General features: G+C 37.1%; 1 protein-coding gene across 5 annotated transcripts in view; it reads right to left on the bottom strand.

Annotated features, from left to right (window-relative positions):
• The window catches only part of Upf2 (UPF2 regulator of nonsense mediated mRNA decay), a 695,457-nt gene that overhangs the window by 202,434 nt on the left and 472,114 nt on the right, over positions 1 to 20,909 (bottom strand). For all 5 annotated transcript variants that reach the window (XR_016547840.1, XR_016547841.1, XM_090387842.1 and 2 more), the window contains exons 31-32: positions 18,323 to 18,459; positions 6,210 to 6,393 (exon numbers count right to left, since the gene is read on the bottom strand). Coding sequence is in view for 3 of the 5 variants with exons in the window: in XM_090387842.1 (XP_090243968.1) it covers positions 6,210 to 6,393; positions 18,323 to 18,459 (321 nt within the window). In the remaining 2 variants the exon portion in view is untranslated. The remainder of the gene's footprint in view (positions 1 to 6,209; positions 6,394 to 18,322; positions 18,460 to 20,909) is intronic.

The following is a 20,909-nucleotide window of genomic DNA, read 5'->3' as shown; positions in this document are numbered from 1 at the left end:
TGGCTTAGGAAAGGCAAGAACGATTGCCTTTCGCCAGGAATCCGGAAACTGCCCCTCAGTAAAGATTCTGTTATACAGAAGGAGCAGACAATCCATAGATTTTGGTGAAAGATGTTTAATCATTTCATAATGGATGCCATCTAGCCCAACAGCACTTGCTTTGGAAAGAGCGAGGGCTCTTTTCAGTTCCTCTATAGTGAATGCCCCGTTGTAGGGATAGAGGCCCTTGGTCTTAAAATTAAGTGCTTGCCTTTCCAGTTTATGTTTAAGGACCAGGAACTCTGGGGAATACGAAGATGTTGCAGAGATCTTAGAGAATGTTTCCCCAAGAGCATTGGCTATTGCAGTTGGATCTGCAATAGCGCATCCATTATAATCTAGGATTGCAGAAGGGTGGGAGGTATATTTTCCCTTCATTTTCCGGATTTTATCCCAGACTACCTTAGAGTTGGTAGACTGGTTAACAGATGATGTAAAACGGATCCACGATTCCTTTTGACTCTGACGACGGATGTAGCGTGCTTTGGCTCGTGCACGTTTGAAGGCTATAAGGTTGTTCGTGGTAGGATATCGGCGAAATATCCCCCACGCTTTGTTTTGAGCCTTTTTGGCTGCTGTGCATTGTGAATTCCACCAAGGTTTGGGAAATGGTGGAAACCGGGCTGATGTTTTTGGGACAGCATTCGCAGCTGCTTGGACAATATGTTCTGTGATGTACTTAACTGCATCATTGATAGGCTCTTGACTGACTGTGCTAAGATCAAAATGTGCCTGATGTTGGAAGGCAGTCCAGTCAGCCTGATCAATCTTCCACTGTGGTAACCTGAAGGGAAGACATGGTCTCCCACTGTGTAACAAGGTTATCACAGGGAAGTGATCGCTTCCGTATGGATTCTCCTCCACTTCCCAGGTGAGTGAAGGGAGTAGAGAAGGGGAGCAGATAGAGAGATCAATGGCAGAAAAAGTACGGGTAGGCATGTGGAAGAAGGTGTTCGTTCCAGTATTTAGAAGGGAAAGGTCATTATCATTGAGCATACGCTCAATGACTCGTCCCCCTTCCGTTGATGTTAGCACTACCCCACAGGATGTTATGTCCATTCATATCCCGGAGAAGTAAGAAAGGGGGAGGCAACTGCGTTAGAAGATCATCAAGGTTTGCCTGGGAGATGTCAGTCCCAGGTGGCAAATAGATAGAGCACACAGTTAATAAAAATCCCACCGTAAGGCGAATTGCAACAGCCTCTATGTTAGTTGTAATTAGTAAGGGCTGCACTGGGGTCTGGTTACCCACAAGGATAGCCACTCCCCCATGTACAGAGCCATCCGCAATTCTAACCTTACGAAATGTGGTGTTATGCATCGTGGGATCGTCATTTGCCTTTAGGTATGTCTCCTGCAAGCAAAAGCAAACTGGCTCGTGCTTTTGCAGGAGGGCCTTGATGTCATCTATATTTCGCCGGAATCCACGACAATTTCATTGTAGGAATTTAGCCATTATTTTGGCTTGGTGGGTCCATAAGGCGGCTTCCGAGGTGCTGAGGGCTTACTTTTATCAGTCTTGGATTTGTCCTTTTTGGGGAAGAATGGACGCTGTCCCGTGTCCATTTCCTCCTCCGCAAAGAGTTCCAAGACTGAATCTTCGGGTACCTCCTTCTGCTCAACATCCATCTTTTCTTGGGTACTAGGGGGTACTTCCCCTTTTTTATTCTTTTCTTTAATAGTTACCTTTGAAACTTGTGGAGCGTTAGGAGGTACCGATATAGGAGTGGCAGCTGATTGGTCCTTCTGCGCAGGTTTTTGAGAACTTAAAAGGTAACGCGCGATGGGAGTGAAAGACTCCTTTGGAGGAATGGTCATGTCCGTCTGAGTTCCGACGGAACATCTCCCTGCTACCTTCTGGGCGTAGGTAGGTCTGTTGATATTCAGGGGTTTGACCGATTTCCTTGCCTCCTGGTATGATATATTTAGCTCTGCCTTCAGCCGTTGAATTTCTTTTTCTTCTTTCCACCTCTGGCATGCTCGTGAATAGGCCGGGTGTTCGCCTTCACAGTTAATACAGGTAGGTTTTGCGGCTGAACATGCTGTTGTTTTGTGGTCCTTTGCACCGCATCGAGCGCATGCAAGGACTCCACGGCAGGCCATTTGAGAATGTCCATACTTCTGGCATTTGAAACACCGTAAAGGGTTCGGAATGTATGGACGCACTGAACAGTTGATGTATCCAGCTTTAATCTCATCAGGAGGTTTAGGAGTGTTAAAAGTCAGGATAACGCTCCTGGTTTTAACAATTTTTCCATCCCTTCGCGCAGTGATTCTCTTGACGGCAATGACTCCCCGTGGTTTTAATTCGGAGCAGATTTCCTCCTCGTATACGTCGAGAAGGTCCCACTCCGAAATGACACCTCTAGATGAATTGAGTGTTCTGTGTGGTGTCACTGTTATAGGGATTCCTCCGATTGATGTTGTTCGGAGTAGGTGTTCTGATTGCCTGTCATTTTTAGTTTCAATCAAGAGGTCTCCAGAACGGAGCCTCTTAACTGACTTGGGTGAACCTGCTAACCCATCCAACCCTTTTTGGATAAAAAAGGGTGACATTTTTCCAATCGGTTTTTCACTCGTTGAATGCATGATTAAGAACCTTGGGACTGGCCCTGATGGTAGTTCGGTTCGCTTCCTCTTATTAGCAATAATGCTATCTGGATCTTTCTCAATAGTTTCAGACAGGGACCGGGTTGGGGGCCCCTGAAGAAGTTAGTTTATCAGGATTCATGTAGTTTATTAAATTGTTCAGTGCCCGGGCTCCCCACCCACCACGGAGCCCAAAGGGACGCCCACTACCCGGCATGCAATAAATGCGCTCGGGAGTGGGACGCCAGGGCTACCCAGACACTATACCCGCACCGCCGCCAGCCTGAATCCTGTCCCTCGGACCATGAGGGTAGGGGCGTGGCATTGACACGGTTGACCCTCGCAGGCGAGCCTACTAGCCGATTGATCCTAGCCGGGCCTTCCAGGACCACCCGTCTTGTCGAAGCAGGGGCCAAAGTGGTGTATTGAAGCTGGGCCCCTCAACCACCAGGATCCCCCTTTCCGAATTTCCACGGGTCGCAGCGCACGGCAAACACGCCGGATTCCATTGATGTAAGCCCGGAACCTAGGCTGTGGGCGTTGGATCCCAGTGATGCTAGTCTGGAAGTCCAGCAGCGTCACTGGGAGGTCCCCTCACCACGTACAGGTGCCCACGTCGAGGGGATAGTTTTATAAAGAAATACCATGTGCATTCAGATTGGTGAACAAGTTGCCCAATATTTTACCTTCTACTGTTATCTCCAAACACTGATAACAGTACTCACTGACAACGAGAACAGGCTGCTTTTGATTTGACTTTTCTTTCTTTTCTTTTTTTTTTATAAAAGGAAAGTCACAGTTTGGTATAACTTGGAATCACTTTGATTACTGCCATTTGCTGGAATCAATAATGGCACATTTTAAAAGCAAATAAATATTAATTATTAGCAAAAGCATAAATAATAATTAAATACTAACAGCAGCTGACTGACTCATATATTTTTAGCACTGTGGCAAAAGACAGAGTCCTCTAGGAAGTGGCAATAATTTTGATTTATGGCTATTCTTATATATTTTGTGCATTTGTGGAACTGTTCGCAAAACGGAGTGGACCAACTTCATTGTTCAAAATACAGCCTTACTCATGTATGTTGAGTGGTTAGGGAAAAGAAAATGAAGCTGTAAATTTTGATGCAAATCAAAATTACAGCTATATGACATGTTCTTATTCTTCATCAGCATTAGTCATCTGTTGGAAAACCATGGTTAAGATAAAGTATTTTAAACAAGAGCAGTTTCAAAATCAGGAGGTTTAAGTAGTAGCCCAAAAGCAAAAGGGAATAGAAATATGCATATCACCCATTTCACATTACTGGAACGTCAATATGCAGTTGACAAGACCTGTGGAAAGAAATTCCAGTGGAGAAGAGACCATTAACTAAGTTGTGACCTGATATCTGTATCCAGTATAAGAATTATTTTGTAAGGTCATCAGTAACAGAAAAACTTTGGCATCTATACCAGTCATGCCCATAAAACTAGAAAAATAGTCAACTAGCATTAACAACATTAAAACCAAGAGGAAAATTATTTCCCCCCGTTACAAAAGCTAGGCTGGAGAAAGTTGAACTTCAGATTGAAAGTCAAAGTTCTGGGTGGTTTGTCAACTTGAGAGGGCAACAGAATGAATCTGATAATGAGATAGAGAATTAGGTCAAAGGAGAAAAGATACAGGTTATTTTAGATTAAAGGACTCTTTGACAAAGTATATTAGCATTAGCATTAATTGAGGCATATGATGCAAGAAAGCAAGCTTATACAACATCAGCCAAAAAAAAAAAAAAAAACCCTTCCCATTTCACCCATCTGGTCACTCCAAACGTTTGTCTAGTTTAGCCTTAAATTTATTTAAGCTATCAACTTCCCCAACAACAGATGAGAGTCTGTTGCAGAAATCAATCAAACTTCTGCACATCTATTCTACAACTGTCTTGTCTCAATTTGAATCTATGCCTCCTCAGGTTCAAGCGGAAGTATATTTAAGCATATAAACCTATAAAGTGGAAGAGATTGAGCATTAGGACAAATGAGATGAGTCGTAGTTCATGAAATTGACAGATTCTGTTGGAAAAATCTGATGGACATTACTGCGATTAGAAGTGAGACCATGTACATTTGTGAAATTAACATTTTGTACCATTAAATTATTTAGTGATGAAAAATATTAATTATTTGAATGGTGTGAAAGCAGTTTTTGGGAGCTTTATTTGTTCACCTATTTGATGATTAATGTAAAAAGGCAAAAGTTTGGAGTTAAAATTGTATGAAGTGATAAAGTTTTTAGATCTGCAATGCACACACACAGCATATACTAAAATGTTTTAACATAGTGTTGCCAGCATACTCAGTACTCAGACTCCTTCCAATTACAAATGAAAGGAATCTGAGTATTGTGTTAGAGGCAGCAAGACTATTCACTAGCTGACCTAGATGTCTCATAGTAAGTTACCTATGGGCTGAGTCGAGTGGAGTATCTAGCAGCTGGTCTGTGAGGACTATTTAAAGCTGTACCCTTAAGATTTAAGAAACGTTGGTCTTCTCATTATGCTTTATAAACTCAAGATACTTGATTCATACTGCATGACAGAAGAGCTTTGGCTTTGCAGGCCAAACATGGTTTTGGCTGCTTTGATTTTTCATTGAAAAAAAAGGTGGTGTTGAACTGGACCAACTACTATTTAAAATACAGGAATACCTTGCATAGCGGGGGGAGTTTCGCTTTAGCGTGGTTTACAAATTGAAAAAAAAAAAAAAAAAAATATATATATATATATATATAATAAATAAAAATAACTGCGTTACGCACCAATACATTTGATATGTATGTATGTATTATAATGCCAGCACTTAGGCCAATGCGTTATGGATTCAAGGCCATTCTGATTGTTGTCGAAACTACCATTATATATGGACTCTGCTAACATTCATTCATTGGTAAACATTCTAGATTCCGAGCGTTGAGGTCATTGATTGTGCGTAACCTGTACAAATATTTTTCGCTGTGTATTTTTATTAAAAATTACTTTTTAAAAACGTTACACCTTTATAAGCAAATATGAGTGGAAAGAAGAAATGTAATGGCGCTAAGTGTTCTTCTAGATCCAAGCATCGAACGAGGTATGAAGGTAAGTCAGGCGTTGCAAAATGGCATTCGATGTATAAAGATATGTATGCAGATAAAAAGAAGAAAAAACTGTGCAAACTAAGCTGATCAGTTATTTTTCAAAATAAAAATACCGTACATACTTCACTTATATTCTTTTGGTATGTACATACTGCAATAAAAATCATTTCTACTGTACTTACTAGTATTTTTCATTTTTATCATTTTAGTTTCTTTTTTTGCAAGAACTTTGTGTGCATCAATTTATAGTAAACAAACACCTTATATTTTTGCAACTCAACCCATATAATCAAATTGTTGGAATGCATTAAATTAAAATACATACTAATAATACCTCGATCAGTGCAGTTTCACATAGTGCAGTATTTTTTTGCACGAATTAACTGCACTATGCGAGGTATTCCAGTATGCTAATATTTTTTTTACCATTTATGATTGAGAATAATGAAAATCTTACCCAATTTTGGCTTCAGTTCATTAATAATATCCTGCACAACTTGCATGGCCTCCTCTAAACTTTCGTGGAGTTTTAGCTTGGGGCGAAGTACTGAGAGAGTATCTTTTACCATAAATTCTATAGTCACTGGAAAAGGATAATCCTCGCAGTAAATATCACAGGATTTTTTGTGCCAGTAGTAACGCTGAAAATGGAAAGTAATCATAAGTCACATAATGATATTCTTAAAAGTTTCAAAAATATAGGATATCTAAATTTTGCTTTGGGAAGGGGGGGGGGGAATTTATAACTGGAAGCAAGGGCAAGGTAAATGGAAATCCCATATATCTGAATACCATATATTTCCCAATATTGGTTCAACCAGGCTGCCACTTAGACATTTAAAAATTAGATACAGCTGATGTATATTCTGACTATGGTGTGCAAATATAGTACTGGATGGTAACATCTTTGCATATGCAATTTTTTGTAAAAAGTTTTAATGGTGCATTGGGCAAGTAAATCCATATTGTGTCAGCCTCAATCAACTGATATATGATTTTCAACTGGGGCATTAACAGATATGCAGGTTGAAAAGTTTCATATTTCCTGCTTGGACTTTTTTTCCCACATATTCCAGAATTACCTTGGCACAATCAGATCTTCCCATTTTGTGTTTAGTCTGCCAGTCTATTGTACCCTGCATATCTTCCCTTGTTTGTATTTACTGTTTCTACTACACCCCTTTACGCTTGTCATTAGACATTTTTTCTTTGGGCACTTCATGTACTACTTCTGTAGGTTAGTGAAGGTGGAATTTGAGTGTTAAAGAATTTCATTCTTATCTCCACATCAATTGTTATTCTTGTTGTTATAGTGCGAGTTCCAGGCTGCTCATTTTTTAATAGAGTTCAACCATTATATCATTGTTTATTTGAAAAGCTGGGCCAAGGCAGACCTATTTCAGAGGAGCACCACTAAAATGGATTGGGTATTTGTTAATGAAGTTATTTGCAATATGCAAGATTTGTAGCATAGCATGTACCCCTATTCATTTTATTAAAAAAAAAAAAAAAAAAAAACAGGAACTTTCAATCCTTTTACCAGAGCTGTTTTGTAATATTTTAGAGATTTTAATCTGAAAGAATAATGCATTTTATTTATTATTAATTTTTTTTTTGTAGCAATTCCTACTTGTTTTCCATTTTTGTTGTTATCAATAATTTCCTAATTTCAGCTTTTATAAATGTTGTTTAATTTATATATAAATACAGAACAGAATAACAGAATTAATTTGTCATTTATCTTATCATTTTCAGTACTGTTACAGTGAAAACCACATGCTTCTTTCACTTTCATTTTCTTAGACTCTGGAAAGATTCAATCCAGGAAAATCTGCCATTTCTATTTTTTACCATCACTGCTTGCACTGTGATGACAGAGATGAGAGAAGTAGAAAGTAAAAAACAAAAGCTTCACTCATAATGAGCATTGAAACAGTAAATATACTTGGAAGAAAAGTTGACAAGTTCCTTGAATTGCAGATAAACTGAGTTAATTTTAATTTTAAACTTTGTGCAGAAATTAATGCTTATGTCAGTTTTCAAAAAAATGAGTTGAAAAAGAATATTCAGCTGTTAGGAATTGTTACAAGTATAGCTAGATATATAATAAAAGTTACAAAAGTTTTAAGATCCACAAGGATATAGCTAAAAGATTCAAGATAAGACTGATATTCTGTGATTTCATTTCCACAGCATTATTGTGCATCAAGGGAAAATTAAAAAGAAACATTAAATTTGGCAGTTAACTTAAAAAGCATGGAAACTTTAATACACTGCTAATAACAAAAACTTTAATAAACAGAAAAGCAAATGGAGTACAGAGTAAAAAGAAACAATTAACAAGGAATTGGTTTAACTGTAGCACTAAAGAGATTAGTGCTACAGTTAAACCAATTTTCAGTACTTTTTGAAAATTTTAAATATGTTTCAAAAATGTTGTCTATTGATGCTACAAGAGATACTTTTTATTTTATTGTATTTTAACTGTTTGCACATAAGTTAGATATAGATCAGTGGCTATTGTATTTTTAGAAGTGTGTTATTTTGTTAAAATTGATTGTTTTCATCTAGAGATGTTTGTATTCTGGTCATTACTGTGTACAGATAGTACTGGAGACAAATAGGATAAAAAATCTGAATACATCTTTCATCCACCTAATTTTTTTTTTTTTTGGTTCCTTCAGGTATGGCTCTTTTGGCTAAGCTTTTGAATATCTTTGCCTTCCCCCCACTCAGATTAGATATCTTCACAGTTTGTATATGTCAAAACTGGGATTTCACCTACATCTATTGGGATTTGGTATGATGCACATTCAACTTCTTTATCAAAAATAATAGATCTCTTCCTGATCATTTCAAAGTTCTTGGTGGTATCATCAACATTATCTTCATCCATCCACTAGCACAAATACCACTGTCTCTAAAGTATTTTAATGGTCTTATTAAATACACCACTTTAGATTTTTAAAGTCAGGCTGCTATACTGATTCTTTTCAAGTAATTTTATCAATTGTTGACTGTACCATTTCCATTCTAAGCAATGTCTCTTGGATCTAGTTGAACAAACTGAAATCCTATCTATTTGTTTCAGGAGCCATACAGTTGATTTTGTTTACTTTTGTCTAGTTTGATAAAAATTTGATAACAAATGCTTCACTGTGTTATATATTTCTGTCTTGGTGAAGTTTACAGGCTTAGGCTTGTGCTTACTTTAGATGTGACACTGTTATTCATGCATTAAATTAAAATTATTTATATTGTTTTACTTCTTGGGTTTTCAATGAATAACGGATTTGCTTTCTTAGCAGTGCTATTCAATTATAAATGATATTAGCATTTTAGGTTGACATGTGGATAATGATGCCATTTCTAAAGTGAGCACAAACCCTAGCATGTTGCTGTCACTAGAGAACAAAGTTTCCCCAAGGTAGTAAGACAGAAAGATACACAGAGAAGCATTTATTTCCACACCTGATTTGAAATATAATACTGTTCATTTTGAAACATAACACTGATTTTGACACAGTCAATATTTGAACTTATTTTATTTACTCTTCTGCTCTACTAGCTGATATCTTTAATGACATACTCCTTGTGTATATACGTATTCTCCTAGTCATTTGTTAGAATAATTTTTCTTTAATCCAGTATTTTATTCAATAAAACTAATTAATCCTCAAAAGACTGATATTTTGTTCCCAAATATTTGTTCAGTAAACTGACTTTTAATACATTAGTAGTAGTAGTAATTGAGGCATGTAATGAAAGAAAGAAAGCACATGAGCTTATGTAGCATCAGCCAAAAAAAAAAATTCATACATCCATTCCCTCTAAAAGTTTGTCCAGTCCCTCCTTGAATTTATTTAAGCTAGCAACTTCCATGACAGATGGAAGTTTGTTCCAGAATTTTTATATATATTTCCCCTCCTTTGCCAATATATTATCTCCTATTGTCCTATTATTTTTTCTACGAAGTCCCAACAAGAGTAGTTAATGTGTCAATTTTTATGTTAGTACTCATACTTTATTGCTCTTTTGTACAGTTGTGTAAATAGTCTCATGTAACTTATTTTCCCCTCTGTTGTTTATTATATATTATATGTTAATTTCTTTATTTTTTATTAGTGATTTGTCACTGTAATGTACACATGTAAATTAAATAAAGGGTACTTCTAATGATTTTTCCCCTATATATCTCCTTGCTCTCTACCTATCTAGTAGAACTGATGGAAGAATGTTTCACACCACATTCCTGTCTGCTTTTTTGAGATCCTTTTTCATTTCCAAGTTGGTTGGTTATTTCTGGCTGTAGTACTAATTCACACTGGTACTAATTCACACTGTAGTACTAATTCACACATTATATTATATCATGTCTGTAGAAGTATGGGTTCATAAGCAAACAAAAGATGCAAATTTGCATGTTTTATAGAATGAAACTACTGGAATAACTCATGGGAGCACCCCCAACTCCCGTCCCCAATGCCTTTAAAAATTCCGTCAGTTTTCAATGTGATTTGAACCCAGGGTACTCCAAATGATGTTTCAATTTGGAGTATGGTAAATTTGGTAATGTTCAGAGATTCCTGTTCTTAGCAATTTGCAAATAATTTTGTATTTTCTTTGTTTTAACAAACAGTCTGTTTTATTTTTGAGCAGGGACTTCAGTTTTTTCATGGCACTCAATAAGCTTTTTGTTACAATTTAATAAGGCTTCAAAATTAAAGCAAGAAATATCAAAAATACTGAAACGAGCACTTGTGTGCTTCTTAGAAAAATGTGTCTTTTGCTTTAGGATAGCACTAGTCTCTCAAAGTTGTGAGGCTGTCATAAAAATTTGCACTGGTTCTAAATGACAAATAAGTAACATGTCCCCCAAAGAGAAGTAAAATATTTATTTGTAAGAGATGCCCTACCTACATCTGTGTAGTAGCACTTGACAAAGCAGTTATAACTTCTTATAAAAATGGATGACACAAAGCCAAAAAGCAATCCCCAGATGACTGTGAGTGCTTACTGACACCTCACTGAAGGGAATGTATATGTTTGTCAGTGGCAATCACTGTTGCAATAGTCTCAGAATTTGAAACAAATCAATGCATTATAAAAATGCTTGCTTTGTCAGACAAGCTTTGAAATTTTGTCTCATCTCATTTTATAAGAAGCACACATAAGTACTACTCAAATATTTTTGTTCCTATTGTTATAATGGAAACTTGCTATTTGTACAGAAAACTGTTATCAAATTAGGTCCCTAAGGATTACCTACACATTCTTCAAGGAATGATAGGATAGGGCAATGCAATCTAGGAGCCTAAAATGCTGATGGAATTAATATTCAGGTCCAACTTAAATTTAAGCCAAGTGGACCAAATGTCAATGAAGGCTGGCCAATCTGTGACAACCATATCCTCTGTATCACCTTCACAATGGTGGGCTGATAGATACCCATCCCCCCACATATGCAAGGCCATATGTGGGGGAAGGGGGTATCTAACAGCCCTGAACAAGTCCTGAATTGTATTTCTCCACTTGTTCTCAAATCCCATACCCCTGAGCTTGTTCGCTCCAGTTCTGTGCCATTCGGTTACACTTTTTTTTTTATTCCATTGGTGTTTTACTTTCTGTTTCCAAATTTTATCATATCCAGCCAGTTCCTAAAAAGGGTGACAAATCCCTTCATCCTACTATTCCATCACTGCACTCACATATACTCTTTCCAAAGAAATGGAGGAATCCATCAACAGTCAACTCAAATTATCTTGAAACCTTCTACTGATAAATGATCACCTATATGGATTCCATCGGTGTTGATCTATTGGTAATATATTAGTTAATGTTACACATCTTTGGACAAATTTAATGGAAATGTTTGGTGAAACTCATCAATTGTTCTTTACATTTCTTAGGCTTATGATTGTGTTGGGCGTAAAGTCTTCTGAACATGCTCCTATGTATGGACTGCTGGCTGTTTTTTACAACTGGATATCCCATTTTTCTTTCTGACTATTCACTGCAGGTGATGGTAGATGACTCTTGATCTTTTAACTTCTCTACTAATGCAGGTGTTTCTTCTCAGGCTCAGTTCTTTTTTCTCTGTACATTAATGATCTTTTTCCACTGACTGGAAATCTTATCCACAGTTTTGCTGATGATAGCACACTCATTCCACCTTCCAGTTTAAGAAATTTAAACCTTCACAAACAGCTGCAAATTTTTGTCCATCATTAATTCCTTAAATTACATTCTCCAGGTAATTCTCCAATGGGGTAAGGAAATCTTAGTTTACTTCAACACTTCTAAAGCTTAGTCGCATCTTATTTCTCATGAAAAAAAAAATAAATAAATAAAATAACACACGTCTACTGCCTATGTTCATCTCTGATGATATTCAGATAGCTGTGATTGTGGGGTAACATGTGTGGACACATATTCACACATTGCAAGATTGAGCTTGCATGCTTCCACAAAAAGTGCACAGCCCATTGTTAACTGATGTGATAGTAGTAGTAATAGAGGCATACGATGCAAGAAAGCAAGCGTATGAGCTTATGAAGCATCAGCCAAAAAAAAAAACAAAAAACAAAACCAACTCTAAAAGTTTTCCCAGTTCCTCCTTGAATTTATTTAAGCTATCAATTTCCACAACGACAGATGGAAGCTTGTTCCAGCAATTAACCACCTGCTGGCAAAAGGCAAATTGAGGAAAGACATTTGTATTCTACAAATGTCTTTCCTCAATTTGAATTTATGGCCCCTCAGGTTTGTGCAATCGGTGCAAGTGGAAGAATTCCATCACTATTCAGTGTGCTCAACCCATTCAAGGTCTTACATGCCTCAACCAGATCATCTTGCAGTTGCCTAGTCTCCAGCAGCTGCAATTTGTAGAATTTAAGCCTTTCTTGGTAAGAGGACCCCTTCGTTCTCCTCACTAATCTTGTTTCCTGTATATCAGTATATCATTGACAATACCCCCATGACCTGCTCTGGTAGCCTGTCTGCATTGTTCAGAAAATTTCATATCTGATTGCACAATCACTCCCAGGTCTTTTTCATTTTCTACCACTTAAGTGTAGTACTACCACTGCACTGTTGGTATGTTCCTCTGGGATTAGGTTACTTCTACACATATGCAGTACTTTGCATTTGTCAATGTTAAACTTCAGTTGCCACTTCTCAGCCCACCTGCTCAACTTTTCTAGATCCTGTTGCAGTAGCACATAGCCCATATAGTCATTTACATCCCTGCCAACTTTTGCATCTTCTGTAAACTTAGTTACTAAGCCTGATATACCTTCATCAACTGATAAACAACAGTTGACCCAACAGTGAATCCTGGGGGGGGGGGACTCCACTAATAACATTAGTCCATGACGAGCAGCATCCATTGTTTACCACTCTCTGCCTTCTCCCACTCAACTACCCTTTTTTCCATTGTAGCAACTTACCCTTAATGCCATACAACTCCAACTTGTACAGTAGTCTTTCATATGTAACAGTATCAAAAGCTTTCCTGAAATCCAAGTATATGATATCAAAATTATTTTTTGCATCCAGTTCCTTTGCAACCACACATAGTATCAAGTCAAATTTGTCAGACAAGGCTTTCCCTTAACAAACCCATGCTGTATCTGAATTATTACTGCAGTTTTGTCTAGATGATCCTGCAATTCTTCTTTAACCAGTGAGTCCGTTATTTTCCCTGGAACAGAAGTTAAAGTAACAGGTCTGTAATTACTCGTGTCATCCTTTGATCCCACTTTGCGAAATGGGGAATTCTTTGCACATCTGCAGTCCATGGGGAATTCTTCTGAGTCCAAAGGTGCTCTCATAATTATTGCTAAGGGTTTACTTACTTCCTCTACCAGTTCAGTTGCAAATGTAGTTCCAAGTCTAATATCAATGAGGGTCTTCTTGGTTCTCTACCCATGCAATATACTAAATACTATAGGTTCCAATAACTTTTGTGTTTGGAGTTATCATATATAAAAAAAAAAAAAAAAATTGTAGTTATAGCAAATCAGCATAAACAGAGAGTCTGTAGTGGATATAGCACATGATTACGGTATTAAACATTCAACAAACCAATCGATTTTTCATCCTTGGTAAATAACAAGAAATGTTCATTCATTTGCTGCTTCTAGAATTAAATATATGGGAAGTATATTGTGCAAAAAGTGTAGGTGGAATAGGACCAGGGTATGGCTATAAGGGTCAAAAGTTAATAATATTAAGAATAGGAGAGCTGAAGATTTATTTAATATGTATAAGTCAATTTGAGAAAAAGTCACAGTTAGGAATATATTTGAAATCATCTCGAATTCTGTCCAAGTGTGACAGGAGGATTGAGTTAGGATTCAATGTGAAAGTGTCTGCAATTCTGTCCAAACATAACAGGACAGAGTACAATGATGAGCGAGTCTTCTCAATCAATTCAGCCCTGGAGAGGCTATGCAAGGCTCGTGGGATAAAATTTTTCAGAGCATGACCTGTACTCGTTAACAGGAGAGGCTGTTTTTACAGGAATGGTATACACTTAAACAGAAGGGTTCAAGAATATTTTCTGATGCTACTGAGGCAGTGTTAGGTGCCTCAGTAGGTGAGCCAAAAAACTGTTACATGGGGAGGATACCTAGTTTTACTCAAGTGAAATTGATTTGCCTGCCGCTTCTATTGAACTACCACAGCAGTCAGGAAAACAAGGTCTAGGGAAGATGACAAGGCCTGTTGGCAGCCCACCCTCATGGGACACACGATTACTGTGATGTGTTAGGATTTATTAGGAGTAAAAACAGGTGGTGCACATATACTTGCTTGTGCACTAATTCAATGAATATAGTTAAATAATTTGAGAAATCTGAAGTATTAGTTAGATCATCAAATGAGGATGTTGTAGGGATATCAGAAACATGGTATCACTCAGACACAGGGGATGCAGAATTTGAATATGGAGAATACATTTACAGGAAGGACGGACAGAATGGGGAGAGGGAGTTATGCTCTTGGGTAAATAGTACACAGTGTAATGCTGAGTCAGTTTGGTGTGACATAACCACTGGAAACACAAAAATGAGATTAGGAGTATGTTATAGGCATAATGACTGTGATGAGTGTAATGAAGAGGTATACAGACATATAGAGTAGGCCAGTAAATCAGAATGTCTTATAATAGGGACTGACTGAAACTTGTGGGATGGCTACTCGCACAGTAGCAGAACCTTTCTGGATTTATTGGAGATGACTGTTTTCTACACCAGCATATTAGAGAGGCAAGGGAAAGCAATACTCTTGACATGATAATCAGCAGTGACACTTCATGCATTAAGAATCTGAAGATAAAAGAACCACTGGGCTGCAGTGATCAGAGTGCACTGATGTGGAATTCACTTAAAGATGTAAGTACTGCAACAGGATCTAGAAAATTTGGGCAGATGGGCTAAGAAGTGGCAACTGAAGTTTAACCTTGACAAATGCAAAGTACTGCATGTGGGTAGAAGTAACCCCAGAGAAACGTATCAACTGTAAAAAATGAAAAAGACCTGGGAGTAATTGTGCAGTCAGATATGAAGTTTTCTGAGCAATGCAGAGACAAGCTACCAGGGCAGGTCATGGGGTTTTGTCAATGATATATAGGAATTTTGCTTGCAGGGAAAAGGAGGTGATTATCCCTTTATATAAGGCAATGGTTAGGCTGTGCCCTGAGTACTGCATACAGGTCTGGAGGCCATATTTTAGGAAGGATGTAGATTTGCTTGAGCGTGTACAGAGAAGGGCAACAAGATTGGTGAGGAGAATGAAGGGATCCTCTTACCAAGAGAGGCTTAAGTTCTGCAAATTGCAGTGGCTGGAGACCAGGCACCTGCGAGGTGATCTGACTGAAGTGTATAAGGCCTTCAATGGGTTGAGCACGCTGAATTCTGATGAGATTCTTCCACTTGTTCAGATTATGAACCTAAGGGGGCATAAATTCAAACTAAGGAAAGACAGATGTAGAATAGATGTGCGGAAATTTGCCTTTAGCCAGCGGGTGGTTAATTACTGGAACAAACTTCCATCTGCCGTTGTGGAAGTTGATAGGGTAAATAAATTTAAGGAGGAACTGGACAAACATTTAGAGGGATTTGTTTTGTAAATTTTTTTTTTTTTTTTTTTTTTGGAGGATGCTGCATAAGCTCATACACTTGCTTTCTTGCATCACATGCCACCACCACTACTACTACTACTACTGTCAAGGGTAAAGGGAAGGAATTTTGCTGTTGTATAGGTGATTATAATGGTCTCAAACAGCTTTTAAATTCGTTTCAGTGGGGCCAACTGTAAATTTTAAATGGGAAGCATTCAGGAAAGTAATTGCAGATGTTACCAAGCTTTTCATAACTAAGAGATACTGTTCAAGGTTTAGCCCTAGGTGGATGAAAGAAACTGATGAACCTAGTGACACAGAAATATACAGTAAGTACAAACAGTCTGCAATCAAGTCAAAAAAGGGAGTTAGGCAGGCTAAAGCTGATGAGAAGTCTTAGCTAGAAATGTGAAAAAAAAAAAATAGCAAAGATTTCCTTCTTTATGATAACATTAAAAGGAAAGAGGTGAACTACACTGATCTACTACATATGAATGACATAATTATCGATGATCATGTTCTGGTTGCTGACAAACTGAATAAATATTTTGCATCTACATTTATGCATTAAGTTTTATGTTTTTGTTTATAGTTTTTTTTTTTTTTTTTTTTTTAGTTTTTTGTTTATAGATGGGCATACCAGAAAATATCGACTTATAACTGGGAGCTAAATGAATTTGCAATCACTGGAGAAAAGTGGAAGAGAAATTGTTGAGACTAAATGAGGATGATGAAATTTTTTCAATTATATTAAAAGAAGCCGCAGAAGAGGCAAGTAAAACACTTAGTCATAATCATGAGAGTATTCTTGGATTCAGGGTAGGTCCCTATAGATTGGAAATGAGCAAATCACTCCCCCATTCATAAAGGAGGATCAAAGGGAGAAGTCAGTAATTATGTTGCCGTGCTTGACTTCTGTAACAGGGAAAAATAAATAAATAACAGTCAGCGTTCAAAGAATACAGGATCATGTTGACAGGAATACAGTTATACAGCAATCACAGCATGGATTTCTTAAAGGAAGACCTTGTCTGACTAATCTGATTGGTTACCATGACAGCTACAAAGGAAATGGATGCAAAAAAAAAAAAAAAAATTCTGACATCACATACTTAGATTTCAACAAAGTTTCTGATACTGTTCCATACAAAAGACTGCTATACAAATGGGAGCAGATTGGCATTAGGGGCAAGTTACTGCTTTAGAAAAAGGGATGGTTGAGTAGGAAAAGGGGTTCTTGATGGGAACTGTTTTTGTGAACTAATGTTATTAGTGCAGTTCTTCAGGGTTCAGTGCCAGGCTCTTTACTGTTTTCAATATTTATTAATGATATTGATGGAAGACACATCAAGTTTAATTTTGAAGTTTTCAGACGATACAAAGGTTGGTAGGGTAGTTAATGACAGAAATCAGAGTATGACGCTGTAACAAGACCTAGAAAAATTAGCCAGATGGGCTGAGAAGTTGCAAATGAAATTTTAATATTGAAAAACAAAGCTGCAACTAGGAAACAGTAATCCCAGAATAATAACAACTGGGTAGTACTGAACTACTTAGTTGAGAAATAAAAAGACCTGGGGGTAATTGTATAGTCTGGCATGAAGTTGTCTGAGCAGTATAGAGGATGATTGTCCTATTATATATCAGGCAATGGAGGCCACCTCTTGAGTACTGCATATAGATCTGGAAGCCTCGTATTAGGATGGACGTGGATCTACTGGAACAGATTTAGAGAAGAGTAACAAGATTAGTCAAGAATACAAAAGGGTACTCTTACTATAAAAGACTTCAGTTTTGCAAATTGCAGTGTCTGGAAACTGGACACCAGCAAAGGAGACCTGATTGAAGTATTTAAGACCTTAAATGGATTGAGTAAATTAAATGCAGATGGCATCCTAATTCTTGCTCAGATGACACTAATTTAAATAAATAATAATAATAATAAACAAAAGAGGTTGTAAGATATATGTGCAAAAATTTGCTTTCCCTCAACAAACTCCACTAAGTGTTGTGGACGAGAGCAGTTTGAATAAATTCAAGAAAGACTTATTATTAGAGGTGCGGTATAAACTGATGTGGTGCACTGCGGTTGCTTTTTTGGCGTGCTATATAAGCTTGCTTCCTCACATCATTTGCTACTATTAATACTGCATGTGTAAGCAGGCATGTTAGAAAAATTTAAGTTTTACCTAACTTGCGAGGAACAGAATTTTCCTCTTCCTTGTTAATTTAAGCATTTCTCATTATTGCAGGGAGTCCCTGGTCTCTGTAACTCTGTAATTGTACAGGTATCCCTCACTGATCAGTGAGGGATACCTGTACAATTTATAGTAAAAGTGTTTTTATCTAAATTAAAAATTTAAAATAATAATAATAATTGTACTTTTCACTGTATTTATGTATATAAAATGCATATTGGTATTATGAAAAGAAATGGGGATACAAACTTGAAAGAATACTAGAAAGCAGTCCAACTTCTTTTTACTCGAGCCACTGTTGAAATACTGGCCACATGTATCTAATAAGATGCACACAATGCGAATACGAAATAAGCTGTCTGGAGGATCTAACTCAGAATATGAACCTGAAAGTTTATAAAAATATTGTTATAAAGTATGAGGTTTAATTGACAAAATATGAATTAAATTCATATTCAAAAGGATTACTATAAAGGATCAATTTTCTAAATGTACAAATGCTATTTTACAAGTATACATTACACCTGCATCAATTTTCATCGATTATTAAAACATCAGTACTTTTGAAGAAAACTGATGCTAATATAGAAAATAAATAACAAAAAAGTCCATGAATTAGTTTGTAGAATATATTCTATACTTAGACTAGAAAGAAACAGCCCTGGCACATACAGTAGACATATGATTATGGAGCAGAAAGACATCTAGATGGTGGTTATGGTGACATGCTAAGCTGGGAGTCCAAAGTGCTTATGGCAATGTGATTCAATATGAATAAGCAGTATGTCACATATGAAACTGATTAATATAATTCAGATAATTCATAATCTGAAGGCAGAATCTCGCTATCTACAGATCATACTCCCCCCCCCATCCCCAAGAGCTCCATTGTGGAATCCCTGCATCCTGGAGGGCAGCCTAGTGCAGAATTTCAATGAATGGCAATGACAACCTGTCTCCTCATGGCTAGGGATAGGAACTTTCCAGTTATACGGCACAACATAATATATAATACAGGCAGCCCCCAGTTTATGATGGTTTGTTTTGTGATGATTCACAATAACAACGGTTTTTAAAGCAGAAGGCCAAAAAAAAAAAAAAAAAAAATATATATATATATATAAAAAAAACCCATAAAAAATTTTCAAAAATGCCCAACTATAAATACCAGATATGATGTAAAGAAACAGTTGTTGTTATGGGAGTTTAATGGCACATAAGCTACTATGTGCCTATTCATTTTTAATATAAGGAAAGAGAAATTTTCATAAAATCAGAAAAGATTAAAAAGTCCAATTTGCTTCAGAAAGTTGAAAAATTCAAAAATATTTGCCTTGTCACCAATGAGATTCTCTAAAGTTATTGGTTTATCAAGATTTACCAGTGATAGCAGGGTTGATGTTCTGTCTTGTCTATAGTAGGGGCAGTCAATGAGAATGTGTTTAACAGTCAGATTTATATAACAATGTGGACACTGTGGTGGATTGTCTCCTCTAAGTAAATAAAGATGGGTTAGATGGTATGACCTATTCTTGCCCTTGAAAGGACTACTTCTTCTCATCTTGATGTACGGATACTGGAGCGCCAAATTTTCGGATCATGTTTAAATCGAAAGAGTTTATAATTTGTTTGAGAGTGCCATATTGTTGTCCATTCTGACAAGCATGTAGCTTGAATAGTTAATGCACAGTCTGATAGCGGAACATGGATATTAGTTAAGTCTAAGGTAGTTGGATTTTTTGCAGCTTTATCAGCCAGTTCATTGGCCAAAATACCAGACTGTGCTGGAATCTAAAGAAGGTGGCCTGTTCATGGTGTTCTTCAATTTTTAGTAATATGCTTCGTATTCCGTCTATAACATGGTATTATCTGAGCGAATCAGTGTAAATAACAGATTTTAAAGAGCGATCAGAACAGAGATTTTGTAAGGCCACTTTAATTGCATATAATTCAGCTGAGAAGGTACTGAATTCAGAAGGAAGGGATACTGAAATAACAGTATTTGGAAACACTGCAGCTGATCCATCATTTGAATTAGATTTAGAGCCATCTGTATAAATTGGGGAAAAATCAATATATCTTTGAGTGTGAACTGCATGAAGTTGTTTGATATTAGATGCTTGTAAAATGCTCTTTCCCCATTGGCAGAGGTAAGTGTCACAAGTCATCAGAGGAAGAGAAGCCCATGGTGGTTGACAGCAGGTTGCTACCTGTTGTATGGAATGAACATTCCAAACTTCCATCAGTTCAAGGAGGCGAAGACCAGCTGGCTTTACTATGCTAGGTTTATTTCTGAAGAGGTTTTCTAATGGTGGATTGAACAAGTATGACTGAAAGGGATGCGAGGCACGACTTTGTATGTTAGCAGCATACTTTGGTAACAGTGTTTTTTTATGTAACGTTAGTGGGGGCTCGTGAGCATTAATATAGAAACTATATTGTGTGGGTGACTTTCTGAAAGCACCAGGTGCAATCCTCAAAGCACTGTGTTGAATGGGATCAAGCCAGCGTAATGCACTCATTCTGGCAGAATCATAGATGGGAGCTCCATAATCAAGGCGGAATCTGATTAATGCCCTGTATAGCCGAAGCAGAGAAGTACGATCTGCACCCATGTTTGGGGTAAAGAAACAGCACAGCCAATCAGAGATGAGAGCTATTCCCATCTAACAGCTTAGCCAATTAGGAATGAGGTGGCTAGAGATAAGAGGAGAGAAACACTCAGTTTCTTGTTTGGGCCACTATTCTACAGTGTCAATTTGAGTTTTACTTAAAAATTGTTGATTAAATTAATAATATAAGAGCCACCATGTCTAACAAGAGAAGTGCAGTTAAA

The sequence above is a fragment of the Mastigoproctus giganteus genome, chromosome 13 (assembly GCF_048544385.1).
Source record: "Mastigoproctus giganteus isolate SK-2022 chromosome 13, ASM4854438v1, whole genome shotgun sequence".
Classification (NCBI taxonomy): Eukaryota; Metazoa; Arthropoda; class Arachnida; order Uropygi; family Thelyphonidae; genus Mastigoproctus; species Mastigoproctus giganteus.
This window is presented reverse-complemented; position numbering and strand designations above follow the sequence as displayed.